The sequence below is a fragment of the Opisthocomus hoazin genome, chromosome 1, assembly GCF_030867145.1.
Source record: "Opisthocomus hoazin isolate bOpiHoa1 chromosome 1, bOpiHoa1.hap1, whole genome shotgun sequence".
NCBI classification, from domain to species: domain Eukaryota; kingdom Metazoa; phylum Chordata; class Aves; order Opisthocomiformes; family Opisthocomidae; genus Opisthocomus; species Opisthocomus hoazin.
This window is the reverse complement of record NC_134414.1, coordinates 147004837-147020597: the sequence shown is the minus strand read 5'-3', so window position 1 is coordinate 147020597 and position 15761 is coordinate 147004837. Positions and strand designations below refer to the sequence as shown.

General features: G+C 41.0%; 1 protein-coding gene across 15 annotated transcripts in view; it reads left to right on the top strand.

The window, feature by feature from the left end:
- The window catches only part of DERA (deoxyribose-phosphate aldolase), a 76651-nt gene that overhangs the window by 33685 nt on the left and 27205 nt on the right, over nucleotides 1-15761 (top strand). For all 15 annotated transcript variants that reach the window (XR_012765947.1, XR_012765941.1, XR_012765939.1 and 12 more), the window contains exon 7: nucleotides 14988-15100. Coding sequence is in view for 5 of the 15 variants with exons in the window: in XM_075440490.1 (XP_075296605.1) it covers nucleotides 14988-15100 (113 nt within the window). In the remaining 10 variants the exon portion in view is untranslated. The remainder of the gene's footprint in view (nucleotides 1-14987; nucleotides 15101-15761) is intronic.

Sequence of the window (15761 nt, the reverse complement as noted above, 5' to 3'; positions counted from 1 at the left end):
GCTCTTCTCACCAGAAGAACAGCAAGTTAAATCATGAAGCCAGAAGATGGGTAGGGTTGTTTGAGGTAGCGGCATTACTTCTAGCTCATCATCACCTTTGACAGCTCTGTTAGCTTCTCTGTTTTTCCATATGTAAACTTAACATTCCACATTTTATAGGATCTCTGTGAGATCTAGTAAATTAAGATATAAGCAGAAATATGTTCCTCTCAGAAGGCAGAAATTCTCCATGCCTGTGCACGAAGATGGAATACCCTTGGTCAGGACTGAAATTGGGAAATGGAGCAAGAAAGCCTGGAAGTTTTCTGGTGGGAGCTGCTCACTTGGATTTATTAGCACAGCCAGCCCTGGGAGCGACAGTGGAGGTGGGAGCTGGCATGCCTTGCCGTGGTACTCCAGGCTGATGGCATTGTGCGCTGCATGATTGACTGGCACTACCGGTAGCAGCAGGGAGGTCACCTCCCTTCAGCTGTTTTCATAGCACTCCACCCAAAATGTTCTTTTAGATGAAAGAGCTTTGCCGTGCCTCCCGTATGCTTCTTTTGCTGTGCTTCGATGTTCTCCTTGCACTGAGCAAAATGGACTGAGCAGTATGCCCCTACAAGAAATCGTAGAGTAGCAGGAGCGTGGTAACTCCCCAGAAATCCCAAGACTTGTCACTGGATCTCGAAGAAGGGTTTGAATCCAGATCTGCAAATTTCTGCTGCTTGACCTGTGAGAAAGTGGCTGTTCTTTACACTTCAGCCTTTGAAACCGGTGGTGAAATAATAGGTTACAGCGAGCAGGCGGGTACTGACAGTGTAGTGTACTGGTGAGAGGGGTCAACCTTCCATTAACAAACTATCCTAAATGCCTGAATGGTGTTTTTCTTGTGCTGATAGTCAAGATCTTTGCAAAGCATGTTAATTAAGAAATACCTAAATGGTATACTTTCAATTTAGGACAACTGATGCAGAGAGGTGAGAAAGCACCCCTGTTGCGTTAATTTTCCCCATGAATGAAACCTTGTTTCTATGTTAAATAATTTGTTAGAATTTGAGTTAAAACTTCTAAAGTTTCATATCACTTCAGACTCAGAAATTGTTGCACAGTGAATAGTTCTAGTCAAACATGCCATCAAAATAGCACGGCTTCATAGCAAAAAACTCTGCATCTGTGAAGCTCCGGTATTGAAGGTAATGGTTTGAGAGAATGCAATTTTAAAACATGGAAATATTATGTAAAATCAATAGATGTACAGGGTACTATTTATTTCTCTGTTATTTCAGGTTGTTTTTTTATTGTGTTAGCAGCAGGTGTTAAATTCTGCTAAACCAGTGAAAAATAGAAATAAATATTTAATTTACTATATCTATCAATTATACAAATCGGCTTATGAAATATTAAAGTATCTTTTAAGAGACTGCAAGTAGGAACACTAGTTAGAAAATCCAGTCCCTTAACAGAAACTTAATATAGAAGTGGAGATAAACTAAGCATGATTTTAGGGTTGTAGGTCCTGGGATTTTTTGGTTGCTTTTTAAGGTGTCAAAGCCTAGTGATTGTGCCTATTTAATTTGAAGGTATATGCTCATGACAGCAGAAATGTGAAATTAGACTCCTAAAGAGAGAGATGTTGAATGGAAAAATGCGCTAGGAATTGTGATCTTGAACATCAATAGGTTATTGTCAAACGCTATGGGCACTCATTTGAATAAATCCATTTAATCATAAAGAACAGGAATGCGGTGGAAAATAAAAAGCATAACAAGAGATGAACACAAACATAAGCGAAATACATATTAAGACATAAAAGTGGGACAGAAATTAGTCGTATGAAACAAGAAGTTAGTCGTAAGGAGGTTGTGGGTAGTTTCCTTACTGATAAACTGAATCTTAAAACGCACTGAGACCAGTATAAAGACATCCACTAGCTTCTAACAGCTCATATCCCAACGGTGCTGGTGCTGTATTTCAAAGAGTTACTTCATTAAGTGCAGAGAAATAGGCTGGATACCCATGCTAACTGTTGGGTTCAGGGTGCTATAAACACGTTCCTCGCCAAGCTAAACAGGACTGACTACTCAAACATTAAAGCTGGTGTTTAACATTTTTCCTTCCTCATAAATGTGGCTTTTTAACCAGAATTTTAAAGGTCTTCATAATAAACTTTGTCAAAAGGAAAATATTTCTATCAGAATATTACTATAGGATGCAGCAATATTCTTCAGGAATGTGCTCACTTCAGTGGTGGTAGGAAGGAGAGCTCCATGGCTTTTTCCAGTTTGCCTCTGTGGTTGCTTGCACTGTTTTTTGGTGAGTTGCACAAGGGACTTGAACTTCCACGGCAGGTGCCTGGGTTATGTAGAGCTTGTCTCCCAGGCTTTCTGTGCTCCTTTGATTCGTGTTGCCAAAGTGCAGACTGTGTTGGGAAGATGTTGAAAGGAATGGAAGATATTCCTTTCTTTGATACTGTACTCTGGAATTTCAGCCCCTGGGAAATATGCCTGATTTATATATATTTTTAATTCCTTTTCTGAAATTATTGTCAGCATCTCTCAGATAAGACAATTTCTAGTTTCCGACCATGCTTACTTTATAGTTACCAGAGCCAGTAGCTTTCCCAGAACTGCCTGTAATAGTCCTGCTTTTGAGAGGATATTTTGAAAGACAAAGATGACAGCGAAGTCCGTAGTCTTCATGGCAAGTCAACAGAGATCTGACATCTGATTGTCGTTTGCATCTTTGATGTTTCTACCCCTCTAGCATTTGTGATTTCCGTGCAGGGTACAACTGCAGCTGGTTTCTCGAGTTGAGTTCTCCCTGAATCTAAGAGGTAGAAAAACTTCCTGCTTGATGATGGCAGGACCTTTTCTTAAGCAAAAAGTCTTCCTTCCATCACCTTTGCAGTTACACGGCCAATCTAATGTCCAACTTAACAGCCTATCCCAAATGTCTCAGAGGTGAAGTCATGTAGTTTATCCAGGTGGTTTGTTAATTCATCACTAATGGACCAAAAAGGAAAGAGATGACAATGTTCCATGTCCTGGGCAGCTCGTGAAACTTAAATTATGCAATGCAACATTATGAATCACATATCTTCAAGAGCTTCCTGCCCACTGCAGAGAGCTCGAAGGAAACACAAAGCCTCACATACAAATGGAGCTTTGAAATGAACCCAAGCCCCAGATGAGAAAGCATCTTGGTGGGGTGTGATGGAAGGGGGTGCCATGTTTCTCATGACTTCTGGTCCCCAGCAAGAGGAGGAAGTAGCATTTTCAGGTGGTCCTCTGATAACAAGATAGCATACACATGCTGTTGATAGGTAACAGGTTACATTTATTTTGTAATGGGGTACTGCGTACCTTCTCTGGATGTAAGCAAATTCAGCTTCCCAGCAGTCTGCTTGGTTGCCAGCTGCAGCACGGTGGCAGCTTCAAGGCAGCTCCTGCAGGAACTTCAGCTGGATGGACCCTGCGCTATTGTAGTGATGCCATTTCCAGCGCCTGGGTTGGAATTACAGCTCACAGCTTTAAACTAGCTGTCTCCAGAGTGTACTGCAGAAATGCTGGTTTGTTGCTTAGAAGTAAAAGAAAAAAATGTTAGTAAAATAAACAGCTACGCCGTGCATTTGAACAACTTCTTGGCGGGTTCATTTGCAGCGACTTGGCTGTGTTAAGAAGAAAGAAGTGAAGGCAGGAGAGAAACCTAAGAAGACAGTAATATATTTTTCTGCTGAAATATTCAAGACAGTAAGTAAAAAAAAGTGTGAGAGGTAGAGAGAAGCCTTTAGGTTTGAAGGGTTCCTGTGCCTTTTTTACTGTCTTGAGAACACAGTTTTGGAGTGAATCACGGGAACATGCAGAGCAGTTTGCAATCTATGTATGAAAATGCTGCAAATGAGAACAAATAATTATTAATTACGAACATCACTGCATTTTGTTACTCAGAAATAATCCAGAGAAGGGTTCTGCCAGTTAAGATCATTGTCTAATGTCTGGTTCATGAAAGACAAAAGCAAGAGAGGAGCTGAGATTATTTGCGTGGAATTTTTAAATGGTGGAAGGCAAAGGGAAGGTAAGAACAGAATTCATTCAGGTTGGAAGGAGGCAACTAATATGGCATTTGAGGTATCAGTGATGCATTCTGTATTATTCACGGCCGTGACTCTGGCATGGCTTGTAGGTTTTTGACGTTTTCATTTGCTAAATTAGGTGGGACATCACATAAAGAGTAAAGTAGTCAGTGAAACATAGAAAGGTTTAGGTCATCATGATCAGGCAAAGCTTGCAGATGCCTTTCCACAAAATGTGAGTTGCTACAGCACCGATTTTTGTGTTAATTTACTACTGAATAATTTAAAAAGGTCTGTTTATTTTTTAATAAAAAGGAAAGATATAAATTGGCTGAGTCTTTCTAATGTAACTTACAGCTGCCCTGAGCAGATGTGGGGGATTCTTAGTGGTATGCTAGACCAAAATAAGTGTTATGAATAAACAAACAATTTCTTTTTACTACCAACTCTTTCAGGCTGATTCTCTCCCAAATTCACAATAAATGGCTTTTTAAAGTCTGCTCATAAATAATTACCTTTCTTGTGCCACTTTTTTCTAGGCACTTGGATTTTAATTATGATGATGAACTGTTTTAATAAGTTGTTAAATAATTTTATCTTTTTAGGTCTGAATCCATTCTCCATTTGTCTTTGACTCCATTGGTTCCTGGGTTTTCAATTCTTTTAATTCTTGCTATTTCACTTGATATTGCACTTTCACTCTCCTTTATAAATTCACACTGCAGAAGCAAACAGCGTGCAGCATCATCTTTTCCTTCTGAACTCTATGCACATACAGCCGCCTTAGCTTGCTGGTTAACAACAGTCTCCTGTTACTTGTAACTGTTTTGTTTAATTCAGTCATCTGAATCACTGTAAGTCTGAAAAGATAAGTAATTAAATGTAGATAATGAGGTTTTGCTTTGGGCTAATGTCTGGGGGCCTTAAAGCACTCTACAGAAGATGGCTAGCAAATTGAATACTGTACTAGTTGATAGATAAGGGATATGCAACACTGCTGTACTCGCCTTCAGACCACTGTTTTCCCATGTAAATAATTACAAGATACCTATGTATGTAATTTGATGTAGAGAAAAGCTGAACACATAATTCTCTGTGACTTCAGCTGTGATTCAGTACCAGTGAAAAACAGCTGCTTTATTAAAATGTGTGCATCTCTATCGGGACGGGGGGGAGAAGAGCCAAGTGACAGGTTTTTAAACTTCCTGATTTTTAGTCTTGTGGCGTGGCCAAGATTTACGTACTTAAAAGTGACTGCCATCAAAAAAAAAAAATCCAGCCACAGATCATGTTTAAACTTTCATGTTTCTTTTTCAGATTATGTCTGAAACACAAAACATGGTAGCGCATCTGATGATCCCACTCCTGACACTGAATAATTTGAGTCACTACAGAAAATATGAATAGCAATTTAGATGTTGTTAGAAGTCATAGTAGAAAGTGTGGATCCTGCAAAGCTTTACTTTCATCAGTTTAGGGTCAGTCTGTTCACGTCAAATATCTGTTTCTTTGGGGTGCAGCCTTGGGTATCTTTGCTTATGCTCTGTATGACCCACATAGAGGATGCTTGGGACTAACCTCAAACAGAGAGACAGTGCTGTGACTTTTTACCAAGTCAGAAGCTGAGAAGGACAGAAGGAAAGGTGTAGAGCAGGTGGTCATGCTTCCAGGTGTGATGTCGACACCATTGCTACCGTTGCAGTTTGCCAAGTGATAACTCGGTAAAACACAGGCGGTGTTTTACTTGACCATTTCTATTTCTGAATGTGTAAGTGTGGATGAAGAAGCCATTGGTATCAAAGTCAGGCTCTGCAGTACTGCTATTGCTGAGCTACAAACTTTAGATAGATTTTTTTTTTTTCTGTAAGAAAAATATAAAATATACTGTCTCAATGAATAGTGACATTTAATAACTTGCCACTGAATACCTCTGAGGATATATACATCTAAAACAAAGAGAGTTTGATAGTCAAATTCTTTCATTCACGGTATTTCAGTAAAAAGACTGAAATGCCAGAATAGAAAACGATAATATATATTTAGTGTTGGTATTCAAAAATGTAAAACCTATATATAAAATGTAGATTTGAAGATTGAAATATCATCCTTATTTTGCCAGTGGACTAATGAAATGTGCATTTCTGTATCAGTTTCAATTATTTTTAACCAAAACCCAGGCAGTTGTTTAATCAGATTGTTGGTACTTTTGGTTTGAGATGCTCACCATGATTGCAGTCGGTGACCAGATCAGTGGACAGGCTGTTGACAAATGGAGGTGGAGAAACAATGCCACAGCATATTAAATGCCTTTTTGTGAGTTGCTGCCTATTTCTGACAGTGCTTAAGGGTCTTTTTGATTTCCTTCATTTTTTAAAGCAGTCCTCAGTAGATTGTTATGCCAGAAAAGCAAGTCTGGCTGAATTTATCAGCATCATGCCTGCATGAAGCATCCCTTTGAAATAAAATTGTTAGTTTTGCCATGTAAGCATCATCAATAATACAGTGGGGGAAAAAAAGTTGTTTTAAAAAACCAGAAGTATGTTTTTCCTTGACCTCCAGCAGCGAGGTGCCTCTTGCTCAGAGTGTGGCTGCACAGTCAGGGCTTTTGGTCTGATTTTTTTTTTTCTTTTATTGGAGGGGGCTGGCAGGCTTTTTGGTATTTAGTCTACCTGAAGAGCTAGAAACCTTGTAAAACAACCCTGCTGACAGTGACAAAAACATCTGTCAGTAGCTGCAAGTTCTCACCCCCGTTGCAGCCTACACACACGGGCTTTTGCACTTTTGCCAGATGTCATATTATCGAGGTGGGGAGGGAAGAAGGAAACGCTCTGAGGGGCAAAAAAATCTGGGAAGCAGGAGCTACAGGTAAGATCAGTACCTTGTAAAAAGAGCCGTAGCTTGCCATTTTACTGCGCTGCCTTCTGTGTAGGTGAGGCCTTCCAGGGTGTTCCCTTTGGGTATTTGTTTCATCAGGAGAATGCCCAGCACCTGCACCCAGGAAGTCCATGACAGAATCTACGTGTTTGTAAGTTGATTGTATTGAAGACTTTCAAGTATCATAAAAATTAAACTAAGTGCCTAGCATTTTCCTGGTAATGTCATGGTTACTGAAAGTGGAACATTCAACCCCCTGTGCAAGCCCATAAGTAACCTCTTCCAACTCATTTATAAAAGCCAGGAGGAAACAAAGACATCACAGACATCATCTGGTGAGATCTGGCACCTTATATTTTCTTCAGAGAAAGCCGAAAGCTTGACACTGGCCACAAAGTGCTCTTGGGAAACGGCTTTGATACTGGAAACCCCCCCTGTACTGAAGTCTCCACCTGTACCAGCTGCCTGCTTACGTGTAGGGAGCAGCGTGGAAGAGGGGCTGATGCTGACTGTTTGTCCTCTGCATCACAAAGAGGGTGGATGCTGGACAGATTCTGACTGTGGCATTAAGACATGACTTTTAAATCTCAAAAATCAATCCTGCCTTTCTCTGGGTTAGAGCCAGAACAGAATCTTAAACTGCTTTTATCATGGGGTGTTGAAAAACACTCAAAATGACATTGAAGTGTCGTGATTTTGGCTGTATTATGTATGGGTTTTTTAAAAAATCTTTAAAATTCATGACACCTTCTTGATAAAGTAGACTGATTTTCTACTTGCTTTGTTCAGCACGGAGTATTTCCAAATGTGTTTTAAACAGCTATTTCTCCAATTTGAGCAATTTTGTTACAAGCTAATAGGCAATACATAAGCGTACCTGAGTTTTAATGTTAACGTATTTGTTTCAAAGTTGCTATCAACATTAAAAAGCACAAAGCTAAATGTGGTTGCTAAAACGTGGTATGCAATATGCCATGTAGTGCTGTGATTCTAAGCAGTCATGCATATTTATTATTTTCTTCCAAATTGCAATGCTATTACAGGTAGATATATCAGGGTTTCAGCCTCAGTCTGTAATATGTCATGTACTGGACAACATCTTGAGAGACTGAGATGTATTGATCCAAAACCAAGAATGCCAAGAGGGAAAAAGCCTGACCTAGATCCGTGCTGTTTCAATTATGTCACAGTTTAGGATAGTTTATCATTGTTTAGATTAGTTTAAATGTGAACAAGCAAATGATGCAATGCAATTCAGTGTTTGTAAAGGAAGCTTAATGGGATTTTCATATCACGTCTAGTTTCTCCCACGGCATTTTGCTTTTTCACACAGCCCAGCAGGAGCACGTGGCTCAGTGCTGGGAACCAGAGTGCCTGCATCTAAGCTGAAAGCAGAAGCCAACCTTTGTGTTGGTCCATAAAGGAGCAACAACCTGTTTTAGCAGCAACCTGTGTGCTACTGGCAGAGCAATGAGAATGAAGGTCGTGGTTCCTTCTCAAACACCCCGCATGCCTTTAGCTGCTGTGTGTGGGACACTAACGCTCTGCCAAGGCAGGGAACGTCGCCATCCCCCTCTTAGCCCCTGGCCACATCCATATCCCCCTACAGATACAGTGTATTATTTTATAACCTTTAGCTTGTTTTATGGAAATGGTGACTTTTGGACATGAGGGCAATCTGCAGAACTCAGCCATCGCTATCTGTGCAGCAATGTGTCAGAACGAGGTGTTGAAAGGTATGACTGCCTTTTTTGTAGGTTGCTGCTGTGTAATTGTGGAGATGATGGCGGTGGCGGCAACGAGAGGGAGCAGGTCTGCTGCTCTGCCCCTCCATGCATGCCATGGAGCACTGCCACTAGGTTTTATGCAGGTGCTGCAGCTACTCTCCACACTGTCCATGCTTTTACCAGCTGTTTGTGGTTCTTCCACTCCCTTCCCCCTTACTCTTCAGGTATTTTGGTAGCTGATGGAACAGCCACATCTTAATGTTAACTGACATCCTTCTATCTCCACATGCTACTTCTGCTGCTCCTTTGACCCTGTTCACTCTTCTTGCTACTGGATAAAATGCGCCACGGCTGCCCACTTCTGTTTTGTCGTGGGTATCGTGCCAGAGGATGCCATGGGTTTTGCACAGATCTCTCTTCTATTTTGAGTCTTGCTCAAAACCCGAAGAGGTGTGGCAAAAAACAGCCCACAGAATAGTCTGTAAAGGAGAACAGCATTGCGAGTGAATAAGCTGAGAGGAAAGATGTATTTTTTCTCAGTGATTATAGTAAGGTTAGGCTTAGGTTTTGGGATGCATTGATTGATTTCTTCTTTCTACCTTTGGCTCGTCATGTGTCATTAGGCAAACTGCTTAACCAGTTCTGCTAATGTTATCTGCAAAATGAAATAAGGTTAATATAGGTCATACTCTGTAAAGCCCGTGAGTGTAATACGTAGTACACAGTTTTAAAGAAGAAAAATGAGATCTTGGTAAAGAAACATGAAATTTAATAACACAGGGCTTAAGCTTCCTTATGGTTCCACTAGCTGCTCTTGGGAGGACGTCCTGCTGCTTCCCCTTTGGAGAGGAAAAGGAATGGCTGTTCCAGCAGCACGTAATTGCCTGAACTGCTCCTGCACTCTGGTGTCTCCCAGCACTGCTTCTGCCTGGCGATACGGGAGGGGACGGGGACCATGCTTCCTCCTGCGTTTAGTGTGGTTTGAAGCCTAAAGCCAAGAGCCACCGTTGACAGGGATTCCAGCTGTGGCCTTTGAGCCTGCAACACATGTTGATTTATCTTCTCTTTCACCATATCAGATAGGGATCGGATTGAAAGGAATGCTCTAAAAATAACAAGAGCTCATGCTGTATAGCCGAGCAACAGAAGGTGGTATGGATCTTTCTGTTGAACGTTCTAAAGAAACGCATTTTAGATGAACACACAAGAAACTAATACTAATTAAGTAATAGTATTCTATGGAGACCTGTGGTAGACACTATAATAATGCATTAGCAAGCTATGCATAATTCAGCAATGCTGAATTCTTTCAGACATCATCTACAGGGATTTTTGCATAAGTATGGACTTAATAATTTGTCCCTTTGTGCGCATGTGCAAGTGTTCATAAGGGCATCATTTGTCCTGCAGAGTGTCTGTTACCGGAGGTGGTGTACAAGGGAGGAAGCATCCATTCTGAGTCTTGAAAACCAAGCTGAGGGGATAGGATGGGTCACTAGAAAGGTTGTCTTATTTGTAAACAGACTTTAAACGTGGAGCCTTATGGTGTGATTTTTTTTTTCTTTCTTCATGCAGGCACTTTTCCAATAAGAACTGCAAAAAATAGGCAGTTCACAAAAGACCAAGACGTAAGCCATCATTTTTCAAAATGGTAGCTTAGACGCAGGCATGTGAAAACGTGCATAGGCACCGAAGCCAGTGGTCTGGCAATGTAGCCATGTGTGATGGAGCTAAAGCTACTTAGTGAGCTACAGCTAAAGTGAGTTGTCACAGCTTCCTATTCTGTTCTCAACAGCAAAGTTAAGCTAGCAGGGAATGTATTTTATCTTGCCACTGGAGTAGGATAAGGACATGTAAGTGGACAATTACGATGACTCAACTGACAAGAATTAGCTACTACATTAGCCTTTTATATCTTGCCCTGCTGCTTGATTTTCAGAGGGTTGATAACCTGGTCACCCCTAGTCAGGCTAATTGTGTGTGAATCTTAAGACCCTTATTTTAGGTACTCATAAAATAGAAAGATGACTTGCTAATAGGACTTTATGCACATTTGATAATGTACTGTTTTATCATTGCTACCTTGTCAGCAAAAACAGCAGGGGCTTTTGCAGGTCCCCTCAGCAGCATGGCTCTTTTTGCCACCAGTCCTAGAAGTCTTGGAAGGGTATGTGTTCACCCTGTGTCACCGCATATTGTTATATCTGAGTTGCAGCAACCAGGACATATTTGTGCTCGTGGCAGGTACTTACAAAGTAGCATGGCCTAATTGTCCCTCCACAAGCATCTCTCTCTAAACTGTTGTTTAAAACTACCAGACGTATCTTTGTTCTTTATTAAGAGTAAGGCAACAACACAGAGTCTGTAGATATCAGGAGATAATCATTCCCCAAGGGCATTTGAAGCACGTCACAACCAAAAGGTTGCGATTACTCCATGATTGCTATACTGCTTATTATTCCTTATTGCTTAATTATGGAACCAGAGTGTGTTTCCTGGATGCTGTCAACTAAATAAGATGCTCTGGTTCACAGGCTCTGCTTCAATGTTATGTGGACTGGGAAGCTTTGTAGCATTTCAAGATGGCGTAGGGAACAGCGATAGGCTGGGCCAGTTGTGGCAGCTCTTCTGGCCTTTGGGAGACCAGGGCACTCAATCCCTGCCCTGCCAAATGCTTGCTGAGAGGCCTTGGGTGAGTCACTCAGCTTCTGTATACCTCAGCTCTACGCTTCTGCTCAGGCGCTACCATAAACACGGCTGCGGGAGTATCTGGAATAGAAATAATGCAATGGACTTCATCTTGACCTCCAGGCAGGGACTCGGGCAGCAAGCCGTGAACACACCAATTTTCTTTTTAGCATGTGCACGTTCAGCTGGCTTGCTTTGGTCTTTGGTGGAGTGCAGTGGCTGAGGGTTGTGTGTGTATGGGGGGTGAGAGCGCACGGGAAGAGGGGATTTAATATCTTATAATGCTCTACCAGACTTCACAAGATACGTGACTGCAACCCAAGCGGTCTGGCTCCTAACGGCGCGGAGCTCGGTTGCTCTCGGCCACAGAGAACCTCTCAAGCAGAGGCTGCGGCACTGTTTGCATTTCTTAAGCTTTATTCAGATTTCCATTTCTGGTTATGGTAAGCCGATGCAGTGTGTGCTTGCCAGGCTGTGGTGCTGCGATGCGTCACGCGCAGGTGGGTCGCGAGGTTGGCAGCAAGCCTGCCTGAAACAGGCGTGTAATGCTGCTGTGTTTCAAAAAGGCTTTCGTGTCTCCACTCCTGACTGATTGAAGGAGTCTTACATGACTTGCTGCCTTGAAAGGCAATGTACTGCTCTGGCTGCACATTAGAAGAGGGTAGAAAGGGTGGCCTTTTCCAGGATCACTGGGCCAAGAAATCTGCCCTGAAGAAGAAGTCTTTGATTTAGTGTTTCATTGGATGATGTAACCTACTCTAACGAAGGGGAAAGTCATCCAGCGTGTATTTTAATACAAGCCTTGATTTTTTGAGTGTATACATTCATAGGAAGATGAGAAGATGGGTGATAAAACCCAGTTTCTAAATCATCGCTTAGATTTCCAGATGAAACTCTTGCTGAACTTCATTCCTTAGACTTGTTTCTGAAAACTTGAATAAGAAATGGACTTCATGAAACTCCCTTATTATTGCAAGGTTAGCATAAAGTCAACTAATGAGGTGCTTTTTACGGCCGTGGTTGATTTTTAAATCCCCCTTTTCATTCCTGAAATCTAAGCGTTGATAGCACCTTCCATTGTGGCACTCTTTGCTAGCGTGCATCCTCCTCTCTGCAAGAGGCTGCATGCAGTCCTGCTAGCAAGCTCTTGTGTCATAAATAGAATTTGTTCAAGAAATAAAAATGTATTGTTTTCATTGTTAGAGGATGCTACTAAATTGGCTGTATGTTTGTCTAATAATCACATCTAAAGCTGATTATTCTGGTAATAGCCGTAAGATATTATTTAAAAATAAATATATAAATGCACTACTTTTGTACTAATACTAGTTTTTAATCTCTTCTTGTTTCTATGAAGTCTGAATGAGATTTTCAAAATTGAATAATAATTTGATCCGTTAATCTTTTGAAGCTAGTAATTTTATTTTCCCCTCTTTGCAGTCTCTGAGGCTCGCAAATGAATAGAGCTTCATTACTGGAGTCTGCATTTAATAACCATTATCCATTATCTTGTAATTAAGACTCCCTGTAACGAATCATGAGGACAATGCAAAAATACATAGTACATTTCTTTAATGAACTGGAAAATGTTCATCTTGTTCTATTTAGTAATGAGTTGCTGAATAGTCGTTAAATCCACTGGAGAATAGAGCTAGATGGATTTTGAAGACTATCTTGAGTTTGTGGTTAATCTATTAGAATTAAAATTTCATCTTCTATTTTTATCAACAGCTGATTAGAAGTCATTCTGTTTGACCAAATTGATTAGAAGACCATATACAAGGGCAGCTGTTGTTTAATGAAAGTTTTTAATGAAACTGTACCATAGAGACTTGTAATTATAAGACTTATAAAAGCTTTGACTTACCTTATACTAGGAAAAATGAAAAGTATTGCACTGAAGGACTTTAAGTGCTACATTTCGAAAGGGAAATTAAAAATATAATTTGGCGATGTTGAAGTTTCACTTCCACTGTTACTTGTTTTAATGCGACTATCAGATGTCCGTAGTGTCTCTCTGGAAGGGAGTACCTCTGAAATATGTAACTCAATTGTCTATCCTACGTGCTTCATTCTTTGCAAAGCTCAATCAATTATTAATTGCCTCTTCTGCACGTTGCACTTTCTCCGGAGTTAGAACTTTTTTTGCAAATAATTGTTTCTCTTTAGAATGGGAATTGTCATAGGAGGGTGCGGTTTAATCACTAACGGGCTGAGTTAGTGCCCGGGCAGGAAGCCTACAGAGAAAACCGTGGTCTTACAAGACACAATGTTAGTGATGCCGTTCAACTGTGTTTAAATCACAGGACGCAGAAGCATGCCTGGCTTTGTCTTAGCTTCCCATCCGGCTGAGACCGAGCTGTGTGCCAGTCAGCTGTGTCGTCAGGAGGACGGGTCTCTGGAGCGTGCCTCAGAACACCGTCAAAATGTAGCCTAGGCAACTCTTCAGTTTGAGCCAGTAGTGAAACATTCCCGGCTTACCCCGGGGGATGTTATGGAGGCATCATCATTCAAATAAGAGACAAAATGGACCCTAAGCCAAATTTGAAGTGGAAGCAGATGCAGTTCCAATTGACTTAAGTGGATGATGCACTACTACACGATGTTTGAATTATCACTCCTCTTCTCCCGATTACTTTTGATAATTAATGATCCTGCAGTACACCTTTTCTGAGATGTAGGTTTCCAGGGATGAAGTGCGCCCTAATGCAATTAAAGAAGTTTTGTCATTGTATTGTGTCAATGCAGGATCATACACCGCAAGGCAAATTTTTTGGTTAGTTTCTTACCTTTTTGTAATATTGTGCTGCAGGATTCATTTTAAGCCAACCTAGGACAGGAAGAATGCACAAGAACACTACTCAAGTGTTCAGGACAGGCAGTGGAGAATATTGTTCATAAGTGAGAAACCGGAAAAAAATAAGCCAACGCTAACTCTCCTCCTTTAAATAACACAGATGTTTTGACCTTATTACTGCATTATATCAGACAATGGCATGAAGTATAGTAATTTGCAATGCTACAATTGCAAAATGCATAAGAAGGTTTTCCCCCTGTTTACAATATTACACAGCTGGTTTCGTAAATACACGTGAGATTTCTTTCCTTTCACTTTACACAGCTGCAGGAGGTGCAGTACTAGACTGTCAAATGGGAGACTAAAGAGATGCAAAGTTAAATTAAAAAGGCTTGTAAGACTGGTTTCTATTCAGAAAGATCCTTGTGGAAATACTAAAAAGTTGACTTATATGCAAAATTTCTTCAGAGGAAGTAATTTCCATCGTTGTAGTTAGTCAGACGCATTTCTATTAATGTATTTATACAGATATATTGAGTGTCCATACGGGAACATATATTACATTGGACTGTCCTGAAGAGATTGTTGGTCTGATTGCTAGAGCAAAGAATTCAGAGCTGGGGTGTTCATTTAGCCACAGGGATGTCTGACTTGCTCTGAAACCAGATGGGTATCATCCTCCTTCCCTAACCTTGACCAGAGCAAGGTTAGCACGGACACTGCTGGAATGTACGTGCGCTTCGTAATTGCTGTGAAGCATGAGGACGTCTTTGGAAGGGTGTGAACTATGCATATGCAGGGTGGCTCTTTTTGTAAAACTACCATAAAGCTTTTTACTGCTTTTCAGGCTCTGATTTTATAAAGACATCTACAGGAAAGGAGGTGGAAAACGCGACCTTTCCAGTTGGAGTTGTCATGATGCGAGCCATTAGAGAATTCTACTGGCAAACTGGCAACAAGGTAATTCTCACTACCTTTATAAAAATTAGCCAGTCTCACTCAGAAAGAAATCAGACTGTAATAGTTTCAAAGTGTAGAACATATAAATCCACATATATTAGCTTCCGTGGGTGTGTAAGCAACAGGTAACGAGACTTCTCTCTTGTATTCCTCATTTCATTTGCTAATATTTGTATACTTTAAAAAAAATAAAAGTGGGGCACTTTTGGCTTTCCTCCCTCGAATAACTGTCACTTCATTCCCTAAAAGCTCGTGCAATCTTGATGCGTGCTGTGCTCCATTTGGGTTTCCGTTTTGTTTCACCATTTAAGGTATTTAAATGGTCATCTCCATTAACAGGGCAAATCTCAAGCTGGCAGTGATTGGCATACGCCGTAAACCTCAGTGGAGCTGTACAAATTTATAGCCTTTGAGAGTCTGTCCAGTGTAGACAAGTCTATTTTCTTTGTTCTGGCCACCCAAGGGATAAATTCTGCTCTTTCCTCCCTTGCCAGAGGGGGCTTTCCAAGGGTACGAGGAAGCAGATTCAGTTGTATCCTGTTGTCTGAGATGAACAGAGGGAGGGACAGGGGCCAGAAGAAAGTTGTGTCCTGGTGCACAACATTTATCCGTCAGGTCACTGTCAAGTGAGGTCAGTGGAGGCAAGGAGCAGGGGGGAGCG